The sequence below is a fragment of the Cervus canadensis genome, chromosome 3, assembly GCF_019320065.1.
Source record: "Cervus canadensis isolate Bull #8, Minnesota chromosome 3, ASM1932006v1, whole genome shotgun sequence".
Classification (NCBI taxonomy): Eukaryota; Metazoa; Chordata; class Mammalia; order Artiodactyla; family Cervidae; genus Cervus; species Cervus canadensis.
The window spans coordinates 6,356,390-6,373,403 of record NC_057388.1 but is presented as its reverse complement, the minus strand read 5'-3'; the positions used below and the strand labels follow the sequence as shown (position 1 = coordinate 6,373,403).

Sequence of the window (17,014 nt, the reverse complement as noted above, 5' to 3'; positions counted from 1 at the left end):
GTTGTTTTAGATGGATTGCCTGGGTGGCTTCCTGGATAAGGAGGCATTTAAACCAGGTGTATTCATGGGAGGTGAATCAACTGTGTGAGCTCTTCTGGTGGTGGGAGAGTCCTGGAGATGAGTAACGCAAATCACATTTGAGAAGAGCTGGACTGTCACACAGGTGCGGGGTGAATAATGGGGGCATCCACTTGGAGACAGTGTTTGGGGTTAAACCAAGGGAGGTTTAAATTCTGGGGTGGAAAATTAGGGAACAAAGGGAAGCAATAAGAAACAGGAGCAGAAATGGTCAATTAAAAGGCGACTTTTGTTCTTTATCTGGAAGTTAATTAAGATGAACTGGAGTCAGCTGGGAACAGGGCAGTTGGGAAAGAAAGCATTGGTGGGGAGGCTTGGCAGAAGAATAATAGAGCTTTACAGCCAGCTGGTCTGAGGCAGTAGGAGAGAAGGAGCTGTCATGTCACCAGCCTTGGGATCTGAGAGGTGGAAAATGGTGATGTCAGGGGAGAAACACAAGTCAGGATGGGCTGAGAGGGAGGAGCTAGGAGCATGTTCTCTGTGAGCCTGAGGACTGCCCAGAGGTTCATACGGAAGAAAGGATGCTGTGTTCTGCCCTGATGCTTTTAGTTGTGGCAGGAGACAGGGAGAGAAGCCTTCAGTGATGGTGATCGTCGACTCTCTCGGGAGACAGACGGGGAGTAGCTGGATTCATGCCACCTTCATGTCACTTTTGTGAATGTGGATATCATGGGTCGGAGCTCTCATCCATGTGCTTACCTTTACCGAAACATGATTGAACTTGGGCCATTTGCCAAGTGCTTCTTGTGCATCATCTCATTTAATAGCCTGAATAGCTGTGATTTACCCACTTCACCATAAAGCAGCTCAGACCTAGACAAGTTCAGCAGTTGGCTCAGAACACAGAGTTACAACTGGGAGAACCAGCTTTAGAACTCAATTCTCAACTCCTAAGATCCTCATAATACGGCTGTCTCCCCAACTCACCTTACCCCAAACTGATGATGTGACAGAGCTCTGCTGCTGGGAGCTCTTGGGGGCATCTGTGATGACAGCTGGGAGCTTCCTCTGTAGAACTTTGTTCTCTTGCCTCTGCGGAGAGAACAGACTCCCCTCATTTTGAAACATGGGCTGACTCCTCTTTGAACGCTAGTATGGCTGGATGAGACAGCAGACGTTACAGTCAGACTTGGAACATCACTTCTAGGGCTTTGAAAAAGTTATTTAACATTTCTGAAAGCTTGTTTTTTTCTCTTAATGGGGACAATCATACATATTTTGTGGTAGTGTGGAAAGAAGTAGCTGGATACAGTGATCATATTTCTCTCTGAGGGCTAGGACGAGACATCCTCTTTCCCTGAGATGAAATCGTGGTTTATTTCCTCAGTTCTTTTCTCAAAAGTTACTCTCCAGTGGGATCTCCTGTATCTAGTCCGCCTATTCAGAGAAGCACAAGAGCCCCTGGATGTTAGCTAGCAACACAGCCACTTGGAAATAAGAATGTATTTTCCAGCTGTCACTATCTGTACATGTGGGCAAAGAGATGATAGAAGAGGTACTAGCAACTTCAAGGATGTGAATTTGTAGGGAAGGATGTGCACTTTTTCTGCCTCTTCCTTCCTTCCTTCTGATGTGAATGCAGATGTGATGGTTAGAGATGAAGCAGCCATCTTGGGCCATGAGGCAACTTCAGCAGTGGAGACCTGTGAGCAGAGCAATACAACAGAATGGGCCAAAGAAAGGCCTTACTCTTCTGTGGTTGCCTGACCTCAGATTTTAGACTTGCTAATATCCTGCTTCTTTGGGTTTTCTGCCACTCATTTATGAATCTAAACAGACTAGTACGCTCTGACATATAAAACACAACGTTAGTGTTTTTGACTATTTTCAACTTCTTCCCCATAGAATGTATCTCACGTTTGCTCCCTCCGATTGCCCTCAGGGCATTCAGGCCTGGTCCTTACCCCGAGCAATGCCGTGTGCTCCTCTCGGTTCCGCCCCCACTTGCTGGTGGCGGATGCGAGTGTCTGGGGTACTTTTCTGCTGGGAGTTGCTTTTAGGCATGTAATCTGTGGGTTTTATTTATTTTTCCTCCCAGTTAGGTTGCCCTCCGAGATTCAAAAACTTCCCCCAGACCTGCCAGTGAGAGGGTTTCTTGGTGTTTGGAAACTTCCTCTATTAAGACTCCCTTCCTGGGACGGATCTCCGTCCCTAACTCTATTGTCTCTCTTTTATCTTTTATATTTTGTCCTACCTCCTTTTGAACATGATGGGCTGCTTTTCTGGGTACCTGATGTCCTCTGCTAGTGATCAGAAGTTGTTTTGTGGAGTTTGTTCAGCATTCAGATGTTTTTTCGATGAATTTGTAGGGGAGAAAGTGGTCTCCCTGTCCTATTCCTCCGCCATCTTCCCAATAGAATGTAAATCCTTTGACAGTAGACCTTTGTTTTTGTTCATTACTGTATCTCTGACATTTGGGACAGTGCATGACATATGCTTATGGTACTTGTTGAACAAATAAATAGATGAGTGAATGAATGCAAACTCTATAGTGCATGGGAGACCTTTGCTAAATGATATCTTCTTCCAGGCTGCTTTGATTGGACTTTAAAAGAGCAGTCAGATGAGACTGTGGGAGAATTTAGGCTCTGCTCAGCTTAATGAAGAATGACTAATAACAACAATCAACCCCTTTGATAAAGATTTCTATTCCAATCCCACTGATCTCTGGACGGGATGAAGCCTGCTTTCTCCCAGAACCTTCTGCATTGTTCATCCTTCATTGACTGAGTTTAGAAGCAGGCTCTGTCTTACTCAGTGTCTCCACCAACAGGAACCATCAGGTGTGTGATTCGGGTCTAATTGCTGCTCAGTCTTGGCAGTGTTTTCCTGTCACTTCCCTGCAGGGTAGCCAGACTCAGGACTGACGTAGCCTGACCTGCCAAGAACTAATGTGCACATAGACAGCAAAAATGTGCCACTCCAAAGCTCAGTGGGCATGGCGGGATGGTGAATTCTGATTGTCCATGCAGCTTGATAAGCACAGGAAGACCCAGACTAGCCAAAGAAATGGATTCCTCTTAGCCCAAGACTTTGCTTCCCTGGTGGCTCAGATGGTAAAGAACTTGCCTGCAATGCAAGAGACCTGGGTTTGATCCCTGGGCTTGGAAGATCCTTTGGAGGAGGGCATGGCAACCCACTCCAGTGTTCTCTCCTGGAGAATCCCATGAAGAGAGGAGCCTGGCGGGCTGCAGTCCATGGGGTCACAGAGAGGCGGACATGGCTGAGTGATGAAGCACAGCACAGTGAGGAGGTCAGCTGAGTGCGGTAAACTGCAAACTAGGTCGGAACTATATTTCAGGTTTCAAATAATTCAGGATTAAAATTTGGGAAGTTTATTTACTCTGGGTTCAGTTAGCCTAAAATTTAGGTGTGTGTGTATATGTATCTCTGTGTGTATGTGCGTGTACGTGTTTCTGTGTGTGAGTGTACATGTGTGTCTGTATGTGCGTATGTAAGTGTGTGCGTGTGTATGTGTGTGCATTCAAAGAAAATGCATGAAGCCACAACACTTCAAAGTTTTCATAGTTCAGAAGCATTTTGCAAATTTGATTTGGGGCTCTCTTTTATTAAAAGCATTAAAAAAAAACTTTTGCATGAGTTAGCTTTTGTTATAAACAGCTGCAAAGTGAAGTTTATGAGATGCAGTGGCTGATAGGATTTTCATTGATCCTCCAGCAGCTGCAGATGGGCTGGTCTGGATGGTTCAAGGGGGCTGGCTGTCCCATCTGTAACTCATCCTCCTTCCAGAATCAGTGTCTGAGCATTTTCCAGACAGGCAAATGTCTAGCAAGCACAAGTACGATTCAAGCCTGAGGTCACATCACGCCTGCCAAACCATGTCACACGGCTGTTAAGAAGAGTAGGAGGACAGTCTCACCTCTCAAGGCAAGAACACACAGGGTGATATGGCCAAGGGCGTCACATTGGAGCCATGTTTCCCCGGTGGCCCAGATGGTAAAGAAACTGCCTGCAATGCGGGAGACCCGGATTTGGTCCTGATCCCTGTGTGGGAAAGATCCCCTGGAGAAGGGAATGGCAGCCTGCTCCAGCATTCTTGCCTGGAGAATTCCATGGACAGAGTCACTTGGTGGGCTACAGTCCATGGCATCACAAAGAGTCGGACACAACTGAGTGACTCACACTTTTACAATCTATTACGGTCCCAACCACTTGTCATTGATTTTTTTAAAACAGTGGCCATCCTTTCTTTGTCTTTTAACAGATTAATTGAAATATACTTTACATGTCATACAACTCTCTTGCTTAAAGTGTATAATTCAGTGCTTTTCAGCATATTCACAATTATGTGCAACCTTCTCCGCAGTCAATTTTAGAGCATTTTCATCATCTCAAAAAGAAACCTTGTCCCTTTAGCTATCAATTTTCTTTTCATTCTAGTTCTAACCTCCACTGATCTGTTTTCTGTCTCTATAAAGTTGTCTCTTATTGACCTATAAATGGAATTACATAATATATGGTCTTCTTTGACCAGTGGCTTTCACTCATTACAGAGTAATATTTTGAGGTTCATTCATGTTATCAGTACTTCATTTCTTTTTATGGCCAAATAACATATAGCACTTCTGTTTGTTCATCGTTAGTGGGCTTTTGGGTTATGTCCACCTTTTGGCTATTATACATTCTGTTGCTACAAACAATCAGCTAGGAGGTTTCATAGGGACCTATCTTTTATTTCTTTGGGTATATACCTTTGAGGAAAACTGCTAGGTCATATAGTAAAGTGAAAGGGAAAGTCACTGAATCGTGTCTGACTCTTTGTGACCCCTTGGACTATAGAGTCCATGGAATTCTCCAGGCCAGAATACTGGAGTGGGTGGCTGTTTCCTTCTCCAGGAGATCTTCCCAACCCAGGGATCAAACCCAGGTCTCCTGCATTGCAGATGGGTTCTTTACCAGCTGAGCCTCCAGGGAAGCAGGTCATATCATAACTCTGTGCTTAAACATGAAAGGAGCTGTCAGTTTGTTTTCCAGACTGGCTATTCCATTTTACATTCCCATCAGCCCTGAATGAAGTTTCTAATTGCTGTGTACCCTGGCCACCCCTCTTTATTATCTGAATTTTTATTCTGGCCATCCCAGTGGAGAGTCATATCGTGTTGTGGTTTTGATTTCTCTGTGTCCTCGTTGCCCACTTGCCTGTCTGCTGTGGGGAAATGTCTGTTCGTGTCTTTTGCCCACTTAAACAGTATTAGGTTGTCTTTTCATTGTTGAAAGGGTTGCACATTCTAGGCACAAGTCCCTTTCCAGATAGGTGACTTGCAAACGCTGCCTCCTTTTTACATGTATGTTTTAACTGGAGTTTGACTGCTTACGATGCTGTATTAGTTTCTGTGTACAGCAGTGAGTCAGCTGCTGTACACAGAGGGGGGTACATACACCCCCTCCGGCCGGGGCTCCCCTCCACGTCCTCCCGCCCTTCTCGGCCGCCACAGAGCCCCGGGCGGGGCGTTCTGTGCCAGCAGCGGCCTCCCGCTAGCTGGCGGTTTACACGTTGCGGGCTATACGTGTCAGTGCCGCTCTCTCAACTGGTGGGTTTGCTTTTCTGTCTTCTTGATAACACCTTTAGAAGCACAGATGTCTTTAATTTTGATAAAGCCCAACTTAGCCCGTTTTTTCTTTTGTTTTTCATGTTTTTTTGTCATATCTGAGAATCCATTGTGAAATCAGAGAGGGTGAAGATTTATCACTATGTATGATTCAAGAGTTTTGTATTTTTACACACCTACATTTAGATATTTGATCCATTTTGCATAAACTGTATGTGTTAACTGTTGGTATTGCTGTGTATCCAGACCAATTTGATGAAAAGACTACTCTTCTCATTGAATGGTTCTGACCACCTTGTTATAGATCGGTTGACCATAGGCCCACAGGCTTATTTCTGGACCCAATTACTGTTCATTGGTCCACATATCTATCCTGATGCTAACACCAAACTGTCTTGATTATTGTTGCTTTTGGGTACATTTTGAAATTAGTATTAGTCCTTCAGCTTTCTTCCTCTTTTTAAGATTGTTTTAGCTAGTCTAGGTTCACTGCAATTCAATGTGAGTTTTAGAATCAATTTCTGATTTCTGGAGAGAATTGAACAGGGATTCTAATAGAGATTGTGTTGACTCTTTAGATCAATTTGAAGAGTGTTGTTATTTTAACAATGTTACATCTTCTGAGTCATGAACAAGATGTGCTTTTGTGCTAATTTAAATGTTCTTTAATTTCTTTTAACAATATTTTCTAGTTATAATATAAAATAGGCATTTTGCACTTCTTTTGTTAAATTTAATCTTAAGTGTTTCATTTTGATGATATTGTAAGTGGAATTTTTTTTAAAAAATGTTCATTTCCTGGTTGTTCATTGCAAGTATGTAGAAATATAATTCATTTCTGGGCATTGATCTTGTATCTTGTAACCTTGCTGAACTCATTTATGGATTCTTTAGGCATTTCTATGTACACGTTCATGCCTTTTATAAATATAATTTTACTTTTTCCTTTTCAATAGGGATGCCTTTTGTTTCTTTTTCTTACAAATTTCTACCCTAGGTAGAAATTTCCCTTTTTTTCCTATGTCGTTGAGTGCTTTTTATCATAAAAATGTGCTGGGTTTTGCCAGGTGTTTTCTCTGCATCTACTGAGATGATCATGTTATGTATTATATTAGCTGATTTTCAAATGTGCAACCAACTGTACATCCCTAGGATAAATGCCACTGATCATGGAATATACTTATTTTTTTATGTTGTCATATTCAACTTGGTAGTATTTTTTTTTTTCAATTATTTTTATTAGTTGGAGGCTAATTACTTCGCAACATTGCAGTGGGTTTTGTCATACATTGACATGAATCAGCCATGGAGTTACATGTATTCCCCATCCCGATCCCCCCTCCCACCTCCCCCCCACCTGATTCCCCTGGGTCCTCCCAGTGCACCTGGCCCGAGCACCTGTCTCATACATCCCACCTGGGCCGGTGGTCTGTTTCAACAACTTGGTAGTATTTTGTTGAGCATTTTCGTGCCCACGTTTGTAACAGATGTTCCTATGTAGTTTCTGTTTATTCTTCTCTTCTAATGCTTTTATCTAGTTTGGTATCATGGTAATATTGGCCTCATAAAGTCAGTTGTTCTTCCTCTTCTATATCTTAGAAGAATCTGTTATCCCCATTAGCACTTTCTTTTTTAAAAGTCACCTGGGTTTATTTACTTATTTATTTATGACTGCACGGGGTCCTCATTGCTTTGTGTGGGCTTCCTCCGGTTGCAGTGAGTGGGGGCCCCTCTTTGTAGCAGAGCATGGGCTTCTCGTTACGGCGGCCTCTCTCATTGCAGAACATGGGCTTCAGGCACATGGGCCACAGCAGTTGCAGTGTGCGGGCTCTGGAGTGCAGGCTTACTGGTTGTGGTGCACAGGCTTATTTCATCTGAGGCACGTGGAATTTTCCCAGACCAGGGATCACACCCACGTGCCCAGCATTGGCAGGAAGACTCTTATCCACCATGTCACCAGGAAAGTCTCCAAAATCACCTAGTTTTTAATTCATGTTTGGAGGATTCCAGAGTAGTACTTGGAAAATATTTACAGTCTTGATCACTTATTTTCACAACCCGTACATCACTGCGGCCTTCCCTAACCATGAGAACCTTGGGACGTTCTGCCCGGCTTCATGGCAGTGAGGGTCCTGAGGGCCTGTCCGGGGCCTTGTGAGTTCCCGGTGTGTCATCGCGTTGTCACGCGCCCTGCTGTGTGTGCCCACGTTGTCACGCGCCCCGCTGTGTGTGCATCTGCAGGGCCCCTGAGCGCTTGCCGCCACCCTTGGGAACAGGTCAGCTCGGCCATGTACCCTCTCATCGTTCGCCCCAAACACATCAGGCTCCAGTGTGCTGTGAACTTAGTCACTTCCCTGATGTTGTTGGACATGGAGCTGAGGGCAGGGTGGATGCAGGGCAGCACAGAGCTTCCCGTTTGCCTGGCCCCATCCTGCACCCGCTATTTCTCACTCTCCACATTCCTCTGGCAGGCAGCATGCATCTACCCTGGTGTCCAGAAGTAATGTTTCAGCCACATTCAGGCCCCAGAGACTTTCGCCCTGAATCTGGCTTCTCGAAGCATTTTCTCAACAAGGGGAGGGAGTCTGCTTCTTAATTCCTCCCTGCTAAGAAAATCATTCATTTTTCTCATTATTCCCTTATTGTTTTAAAGGCTGTATTACATAGGATGTGACTGGAGTCCACAGAGATTATTTGGGAACTGTCTAAAACGAAATTCAGAAGAACTTTAATCACATCTTCTAAGAGGACCATCCACCTTACATCCCAGGAGTTTCAAATTCCAGCCAAATAGCATCAAGTGCATTTGCTTGTGGGCCTGGAACAGAGCACTGCCTGCTGTCAGGAAGGGCTTTATGAAGCTGTGATCTTTGTCCAGAGGGCAGCTGAGTGGGGTACAGGCTCTGAGGGTCCCCATTTTCATGATGCTGTTTCCCTCCTGGGGTCTCATGCATAAGTTCTATGGCCATTTCTCCAGGCAGCACTCATCAGGTTAGGCAGTAAATTGCCCTGGCCGTTTTCCATGGGGCGTTTGCTTACTTATGTAGAGAGGCTCAGAGGGAAAAGTCAGGAGGAGAGTGTTTACCTTAATCCCATCTGCCTCTGTAGGGGACCCTGGTGTGAGCACAGCTTGGCAGCTGAGACTGTCTGCAGGCTGATCTCCAGAATTTGTCTTGTTATGAAGTCTGATGTAGCAGGACATCCATCCAACTGCTAGAAACTTCTATATTTCCTAAAGACCCTTCTCTACTTGTGCTGACATTACCCAGGATGGACAGACATTAAAACCACAAAAATGCCATTCTCTTTGATGACCAAGCTTCTTTCTTAAATGAACTTTTATTGCAGTATAGTTGCTTTTTAGGACTTCCCAGGTGGGTCAGTGGTAGAGAATCTACCTGGCAATGTAGGAGACATGGCTTCGATCTCTGGGTAAGGAAGCTTCCCTGGAGGAGGGCATGGCCACCCCCTCTAGTATTCATGCCCTGGAAATCCCATGGACAGAGGAGATTAGTGGGCTACAATCCATGGGGTCACAAAGAGTCAGACACAGCAGAGCATGCACGCATGCACAAAGCTGCTTTTCAATGTTGTGTTAGTTTCTACTGTATAGCAAGGTGAATCAGCTCTAAACGTCCCCTCTGTTTTGGATTTCCTTCCCGTTTACGTCCCCACAAAGCACTGAGTAGAGTTCCCTGTTACACGTTACGTTCTCATTCAGCTCAGTTCAGTCACTCTGTTGTGTCCGACTCTTTGAGACCACGTGAACTGCAGCAGGCTTCCCTGTCCTTCCCCATCCATCATCAACTCCCAGAGCTTGCTTAAACTCTTGTCCATCAAGTCAGTGACGCCATCCAACCATCTCATCCTCTGTTGTCCCCTTCTCCTCCTCCCTTTAATCTTTCCCAGCATCAGGGTCTTTTCCAATGAGTGAGTTCTTCGCATCAGGTGGCCAAAGTATTGGAGTTTCAGCTTCAGCATCAGTCCGCCAATAAATATTCCGGACTGATTTCCTTTAGGATTGACTGGTTGGATCTCCTTGCAGTCCAAGGGACTCTCGAGAGTCTTTTCCAACACCACAGTTCAAAAGCATCAATTCTTTGGCGCTTAGCTTTCTTTATGGTCCAATCTGACATCCATACATGACTACTGGAAAAACCATAGCTTTGACTAGATGTACCTCTGTTGGCAAAGTAATGTCTCTGCCTTTTAATATGCTGTCTAGGTTGGTCATAGCTTTTTTCCCAAGGAACAAGCGTTTTTTGATTTCATGGCTGCAATCACCATCTGCTGTGATTCTGGAGCCCAGAAAAATAAAGTCTCTCTCTTTCCGTTGTTTCCCCGTCTATTTGCCATGAAGTTATGGGGCCAGATGCCATGATCTTAGTTTTCTGAATGTTGAGTTTTAAGTCAGCTTTTTCACTCTCCTCTTTCACTTTCATCAAGAGGCTTTTTAGTTCCTGTTTGCTTTCTGCCATAAGGGTGGTGTCATCTGCATATCTGAGGTTATTGATATTTCTCCCGGCAATCTTGATTCCAGCTTGTGCTTCTTCCAGACCAGCGTTTCTCATGATGTACTCTGCATATAGGTTAAATAAGCAGGGTGACAATATACAGCCTTGACGTACTCCTTTCCCAGTTAGGAACCAGTTCATTGTTCCATGTCCAGTTCTAACTGTTGCTTCTTGACCTGCATACAGATTTCTCAGGAGGCTTGATGTGAGAGCATTACTATTAGGGATGCTATGGGGGACTTCCCTGGTGGTTCAGTGCTTAAGAATCGCCTGCCAGTGCACGCAACTTGGGTTTGAGCCCTGATGGGGGAACTAAGAGCCCACATGCCATGGGCAAAGTGTCGACTTAGAAAATAGTCACAACCTGGAAGCAGACTGAAAGTAGAGATGTTTTATTTGGTGGGAAAATCTTAGGACTTCAAACCCCCGAGACAGTATCCCAAGTAGCCCTGAGTGGTAGGTCAGTTTATATAGAAGTTTGCAACAAAGGGGGCAGGCAGTCTGAGCATCAAATATTATTGTTAACTAAGGAAAATTGGATATCAAGTTTAGGAATTTAGTATTCTTCTATGTATGGGAAGATGCAAGAGTCTGGGGTTATTGAAGTCATTCCTTTTGTATGCATCTCAGCTATCTAAGGCCAAGCATTGTGTATTTTTACAGAGGTATTCCTTTCTTTCTTGAATTCCCTTAGGGCTCACCCTGGGGTAGATTTATAATCACTGATGACTGGACATCCTTAAGTTGTTGTGTAGGGAGTGGCACGCTTGTTGTCTTCATGGCTCAGAAATTCACATTTGGAGGTCAGGAATCGTGGATAGCTTTGACATTCTTGTTTGTTTATATGGCAGGAGATATATTTCACAAAAGCCCGCATGCTGCAACTAAATAAATTTTTTTTTTTTTAAATGAATGCCATGAGTGTGAGTGATTTGCCAAGGCTCCTCCAGAAGCTGAATATAACTGATGAGAATCCATCACTCAGTCACTCCCTCCTTATTTCCTCACTGGCTTTTACAGTATACGTGTGTACATTTCTTATTCCACTAGTCCATTGCTACCCCCCTGTTTTACTGTTTATTGCATATGTTACACTGAACATTTATGGTACCTAAATGCTGAGTCTCAAGAGTGATTGAGTGCTTCTTACAGGCATTTTCAGTGGCAGGTCTTTACGTAATCGCCAGCTTTGCAAATGATGTGGATGTGATCGGTTATCTCCAAATGTGAGAGGGATGAGTGAGTTTATACACAAATGACTCCTTCGCTACTTTGAAAGCTTTTAGAATGGAAAATGCACGAATCGAATAAATCCTTCATGGAATTTAGATCATTGGCATAAGTGTAGGTTATAGGCAGAAGTGAGAAAGTAAGAATAATGTAAATTAGATACTCACATCATAATTTGATAATCTGCAAAGATTCTCTCAATTATTGAAGATGCTGTGATTGTATCATTTTCTGTCTGCATGTCTTATCAAGTATTCTAGAGAGATCCTGAGGAGTTTGCAACCTATTTCAGAAACATTTTCTCTTTGGTTTTTTTTTTTTTTTTCCTTCACTATTTGAGCTTGTGTGTGGTATGAGCATCACCTCAGGTGTTGTTGCTCAGACCCCAGCAGACCTCCATTCACAGCTCTGTGACGTCAGGGCCTTGCCACCTGCAGTTTCTGGGCCCTTGGGGTTGACGAACAGTTGAGGGAATTGTTTTTCATGATAAGCAAGTGTCTGTCTTAATCCCATAATTAGTCCCTGTTACCTTCCGTTTCTCCAGCCACTTGGGCATCAGTGCAGTCTTTGACACCGGATGGTCTCAGGGTTCATTTCCAAGTCAGCTCTGGCTTCTTAACTTAGCACTTTGTCTTCACAGCTTGCATTTTCACCCTCCCTTTTGTATTGAACCAGGTGTGATTCCAAGATTTGCTAATTTTTCAAACAGATAAATCAATCTGTGTCAATGAGTCACAGCAAACTACATAACTGAATTATTATTAATTCTTGAATATTCTGTTTTTGAGAACATATAACCTTCCAACAATTTGGAGTAGTTCCTTACTTTTGCTACCTTCCTGTGAAAATGGATTTAGAGTTTATCCATCTTAGATCTATATAATAGTAACCTTATTTTTAAAATTCAACTCTCAGGTTTGGTGATGTTTATACAGTCAAGGTTTGGCTCCACAAGGAAGTAGATCAACACAGTGCTGTTTCTGACTGCTTGAAGCTCTATTTTCCAGGAATCCAGTTTAAGGTAGTGCTAATATTGTACATTACTTCATTTTGAGCTAAAAACCTCTCACAAATGCCCTTGTCTTTCCCCTATTTTAAGTCTATGTTTCAAAGACACTGCCTACTGTTGTGAGCTCATTGCAAAGTACAGGCCATGCCTCTTCCCCCAAAACAGCAGGGGCTGTCTGTGGATGTCACCTGACCTCTCTGAAGGATGGCAAGCCTCTGGTCCCATAATGAGGTCTCCCAGTGCAGCTATTTCTTACTCATCTTCCCTTTCCTGTGGGCACAACTTCATCACATAGTTCATTTTCTTTAGGAGGGAAGATACACAAGTGAGGTTCTTCCATACATTTACTAGGGGGTTTGTAGCTTCTGTGGTTTCAGCATTAATTCACAAAAACGGCCCTGGGCTTGAGGTCACAACCCTCCACACACTTGATGCAAAGTGTGGTCCCCGACCCAGTGGGTGTTCCTCACCTGGGAGTGGGTGAGATGCGTAGCATCTCCATCCCCAGCATCCTAACCCCAGACCTGTGTGTTACCAAGGGGACCAAGCAACCCCCTTGCGCAGGAACCTCTGAGAGGCACCGTTTGCAGTTCACTTGGATGATCCCAGGATTCCAGCTTGTCATAGCTTCTAATAGATGTCATCCTTAAAGGAGCGATTGCTTGTCTATTTCATCTACAGCCATTGGGTAAAATCCTACCCAGCAAGAGGCATACTGTCTGGGTTACAGGGGTCCACGTTCAAGGCATTCTACCCCATGAAACTACTACTGGGTTCTCCACATGCCCCCATGAAAATGAGGCTCAGAGAGTTAAGCATCTTCCTAGGAGTCGCTCAGCCGATGGTGAGGATGGCAGATGCTCTGGTATGAGGTTCGAGGGTCTCCGTGCATCTATCCCTGTGATACCACGTCCACCTCCCTCTCCCTAGCTGTCAATGGGTGTCTTCTTTCCCCGAGAAAGGGTTTCCCAGGCTTGTGGCACAGTAGGGACAGAAATGGGCAGAGCAGCACCACCGCTGGGGGACACCTCTTGTCATATATGCCTCGTGGTAAAGCTTAGCCCATGAGCATTCTTGGAAGGCTCACAAAACTGACCTCTGACTTTAGCTGGTGTCTAAGGGTTTGAAAAGAGTTTGAAAAGGGTTTGAAAAGGCTGTGCTTTGAAAAGAGATAATTTATTTGGCAATTAACTATAGTGTGGTCAGATTTAATGATTCTTAATCCTGTGATTCAATGTTGTTGTTTTTTTTTTCTTTCAGGGACAGCGCCTTAATTTGTTGGAATATCACATGCCAAAAAGACAGGCGTGCTTAGCCAACCTGTTCAGAGTTCTAGAAGACAATAAAAGCTTCCTGAATATCAGACATTACTCCATCAACCAAACCACTCTGGAGCAGGTATAGTACCTTGAAGGAGACACCGGGTTGTTTTTCTTGAGGCCTGCCCCAGCTGATTTATAAAAGGGTCAGGTTACTTCTCGAGGTCACCGTTTCTTTTATTAATCACCTTCTGAGTTTGTAAAGGGGTCTGTTTATTGTGTGCTCTCCACTCAAGGTGAGTATTCAACATTCAGGGTTTCCGTCTGCTCCTAGGTTGTTCAATAAGCAGGTCAGGCTGTCATCCACTGCGTCTCCAGTTATTCCCCACCCCCACCAGTAACTGGGCTTCCCAGGTGGCGCTAGCAGTAAAGAACCCTCCTGCCAATGCAGGAGACGTAAGAGTTGTGGGTCAGGAGAATCCCCTGGAGGAGGACATGGCAGCCCACTCCAGTATTCTTGCCTGGAGGAACCCCTGGATGGAGGAGCCTGCTGGGCTACAGTCCACAGGGTTGCAAAGAGTCAGACATGACTGAAGTGACTTAGCACCCACGCACACCACTAATAATTAAAGGGGCTTCACTGTGAGCTGACTTTAGGAAGAAACATGCTTGGTTCCCTAAGAGTCCTGGCAGGTGAAATTAGATTATAGGTCAATCTAAAATCGTGCTTAAGGCATCGAGAATTTCCTGGCAATTTATTGTGTCTGGAAATGTTTATCATTCCTGAAGTTCGAACCTACATGTTGAAGGTGGTTGGGAAGGATTGGTGTGAATGAATGGTTGTGATTCTTAGGAAAATTTGAGCAGGGCTTAGAGAAGATGTTCCTTGTATGAGAACAAAGAGTTGAGGGTTCCTCGAAGTTAGCAATTGTGTTCATCATTTCTTTCAGATATTTGTTAATTTTGCGACTGAGCAGTGGCAAACTCCATCGCCTTCTTATCTGTCCGCCGAGTGTGATCAACCACGGCACCTGCCTGTCTAAGCACTAAGAAGACGTTTTTCAGAGAAATAAAACCTCGTCTTTTGTTTTAATTAAGTTCAAAGATCAAAGAAGCAAGTGGGCCGCAGAGAAGTTGGAAGACACGGGTGGCAGTCCAGTCTCATTCTCTCCTTCATATTCTGTTTTGAAGCTCTTTGTTAGTTAATAATGAACACGATGAAAGGTCATGCTTTTCTGCAGACTTTTGGACAGTTTCTCTGATTTAGTTACTCTTTTTGCCAAGCCGAGGTGGCTTCCTGGGACACAGGAAGGAACTGACATGCCTTCAGGAGCTAGAAAGGCTGTCAGAGGTTGTCTGGGTCAAACATTCCATTTTAGTTTTAAAGAAACTGAGGCCCCCAAGGTTAAAGACTTTCTTACCTTATATAACCATAGAAAATAACACCCAGGATTGTTTCCTATTTTTGTAATCTGTTTACTAGGTTATCTTTGTTGTTGTTCAGTCGCTCAGTCATGTCTGACTCTCTGCGACCCCTTTGACTGTGGTCCACCAGGCTCCTCTGTCCATGGAATTTCCCAGACAAGAATACTAGAGTAAGTTGCCATTTCCTTCTCCAGGGGAGTTATCTTTATATGTGTCTAAGTAAAAATTCAATGATTTAAATGCACCCTTTCCATAACCCTGGATGACATTATATGGTATGAGATGAAAGCATACCATTTCTTCCTTGTAAAAGAGTCTTTTTAAAAATAGGAATTAAAGAAATTTTTAGTTAGTTTTGCTTTATCAAAATTAAGTAAATTGAACCAGGGACTCTGTGTCATTTACAAAAAATTTGACCAGAATTTCACAGATTATAAATTTAGGGAAATATAGAAAGAATTGTGATATAGACATATTTTCCTTTTATTAATTTGAATTAGTTATTATTGTTCTTAAAGCTGTTTTAAGTCAGTGGTTTTCAGAGTGTGCTGGTGCCCATAACAGCTGCACCAGCATCTCCTGGGAGCTTGGTAGAAATGCAGGTTTTCGGCCCCCACCCCAGAATCTAAAACTGTGGGGTGGGGGCCCTGCAGTCTCGGTTTAAACAAGTCCCCTGGGTTTCTGAAGCACTTTTCAGTTTTAAAATCAATGATCTAAGAAATACCTAGGTACCTTCTAATTATAGAAGCAAAATTAGCACCATATGTAGGAAACACTGATTTTTAGACAAGTTTTATATTTCTAAAATTATGTCATTCTCGGAATTATTGTCCTCAGAGTATTCTCAGATACAAAGTGCTCAAGTGTGGCTCTAAAAGGCTGTGTAAACTTGAATAAAATCGCCATGTCTGCTCCTCAAAAGAGTTTCTAGTCAGACACTTCTGAGTTGAAAGTTTTCTCAACCTTCACTGAATAACATTTTTCTAAAATAGAGGACTGCACTGACTTTATTTTAAAATTTAATTTTATCCAATTAAGTTATTGAATAATAGTAGCTTGTGATCAAAGCAAAACACTTTCTTGTGGTATTTCTTTGCTGAAGCAAGATTTCATTAAAATATAATCTTTCCTGACTATAACTCTATACTAGAGATTTTTTAAATGGTAAGGATTAAGCCAATCATGAGTTATTTTGGTGGAATGGTTTTGATTCACTTTGTATCACTTGAATTATGCTTTCTTGAAGAAGTTATAATTCGGGGTTTTATGATTTTCCCCAAATTCTCACATTGTCTCCTTGTCAAAATGGAAGATGTAATCTTTTGTTGTTGTTGAATCAGTAGATAAAATCTGTGAATAATGAACATGTTTATACTGCTGTGAATAAATGAGATGTGCTTTAATTTAACTTGATTCTTGGAATGTAATTGTGTTTCCACCAGTATATTTCCTTGCATCTTTAGGAATTGAATTTAATTTTGGTAAGCAGGAAATGAAACTACTAGATCTTTTAAAGCTTGGAAAGGTTAAAATTTCATTGAGTGTTACTCTGCTACAATCTGCTCTTAGGGATTGTTTTCTAGGCTTTGAGATGCTGTATTCTTGAAGTTTATGCTTCAAGGTGTACCTCTGAACAATACACAGGAAGGCAAAGAGAAACTCTACGTGCTAACATGCCATATCCCAGAGGACTGGACACAAAAGGTCAAAGCTTATGTTAATGTTGAAAATGTCATTGCATTCATAAGTCATGCAGATATGTTATGCCTTTGGAATCGAACATTTGTCTTAAGACCTTTGGGCTTAAGGTCACACAACTGAGACTTTTAAACAAACTCCCATCTTTTGAAAGCATTATGAGTGGAGTACTTTGTAAGGCAGACACAACTATGATGATTCCCCTTCCACTGATCTGGCTTTTATTATATG

General features: G+C 43.1%; 1 protein-coding gene across 2 annotated transcripts in view; it reads left to right on the top strand.

Moving 5' to 3' along the window:
- The window catches only part of ABCA13 (ATP binding cassette subfamily A member 13), a 417,355-nt gene extending 400,878 nt beyond the window's left edge, over positions 1–16,477 (top strand). For both annotated transcript variants that reach the window (XM_043462544.1, XM_043462545.1), the window contains 3 exons: positions 12,308–12,413; positions 13,662–13,799; positions 14,611–16,477. In XM_043462544.1, the coding sequence (XP_043318479.1) occupies positions 12,308–12,413; positions 13,662–13,799; positions 14,611–14,703 (337 nt within the window). In that variant the 3' untranslated portion in view covers positions 14,704–16,477. The remainder of the gene's footprint in view (positions 1–12,307; positions 12,414–13,661; positions 13,800–14,610) is intronic.
- The last annotated feature ends 537 nt before the right edge of the window (positions 16,478–17,014 follow it).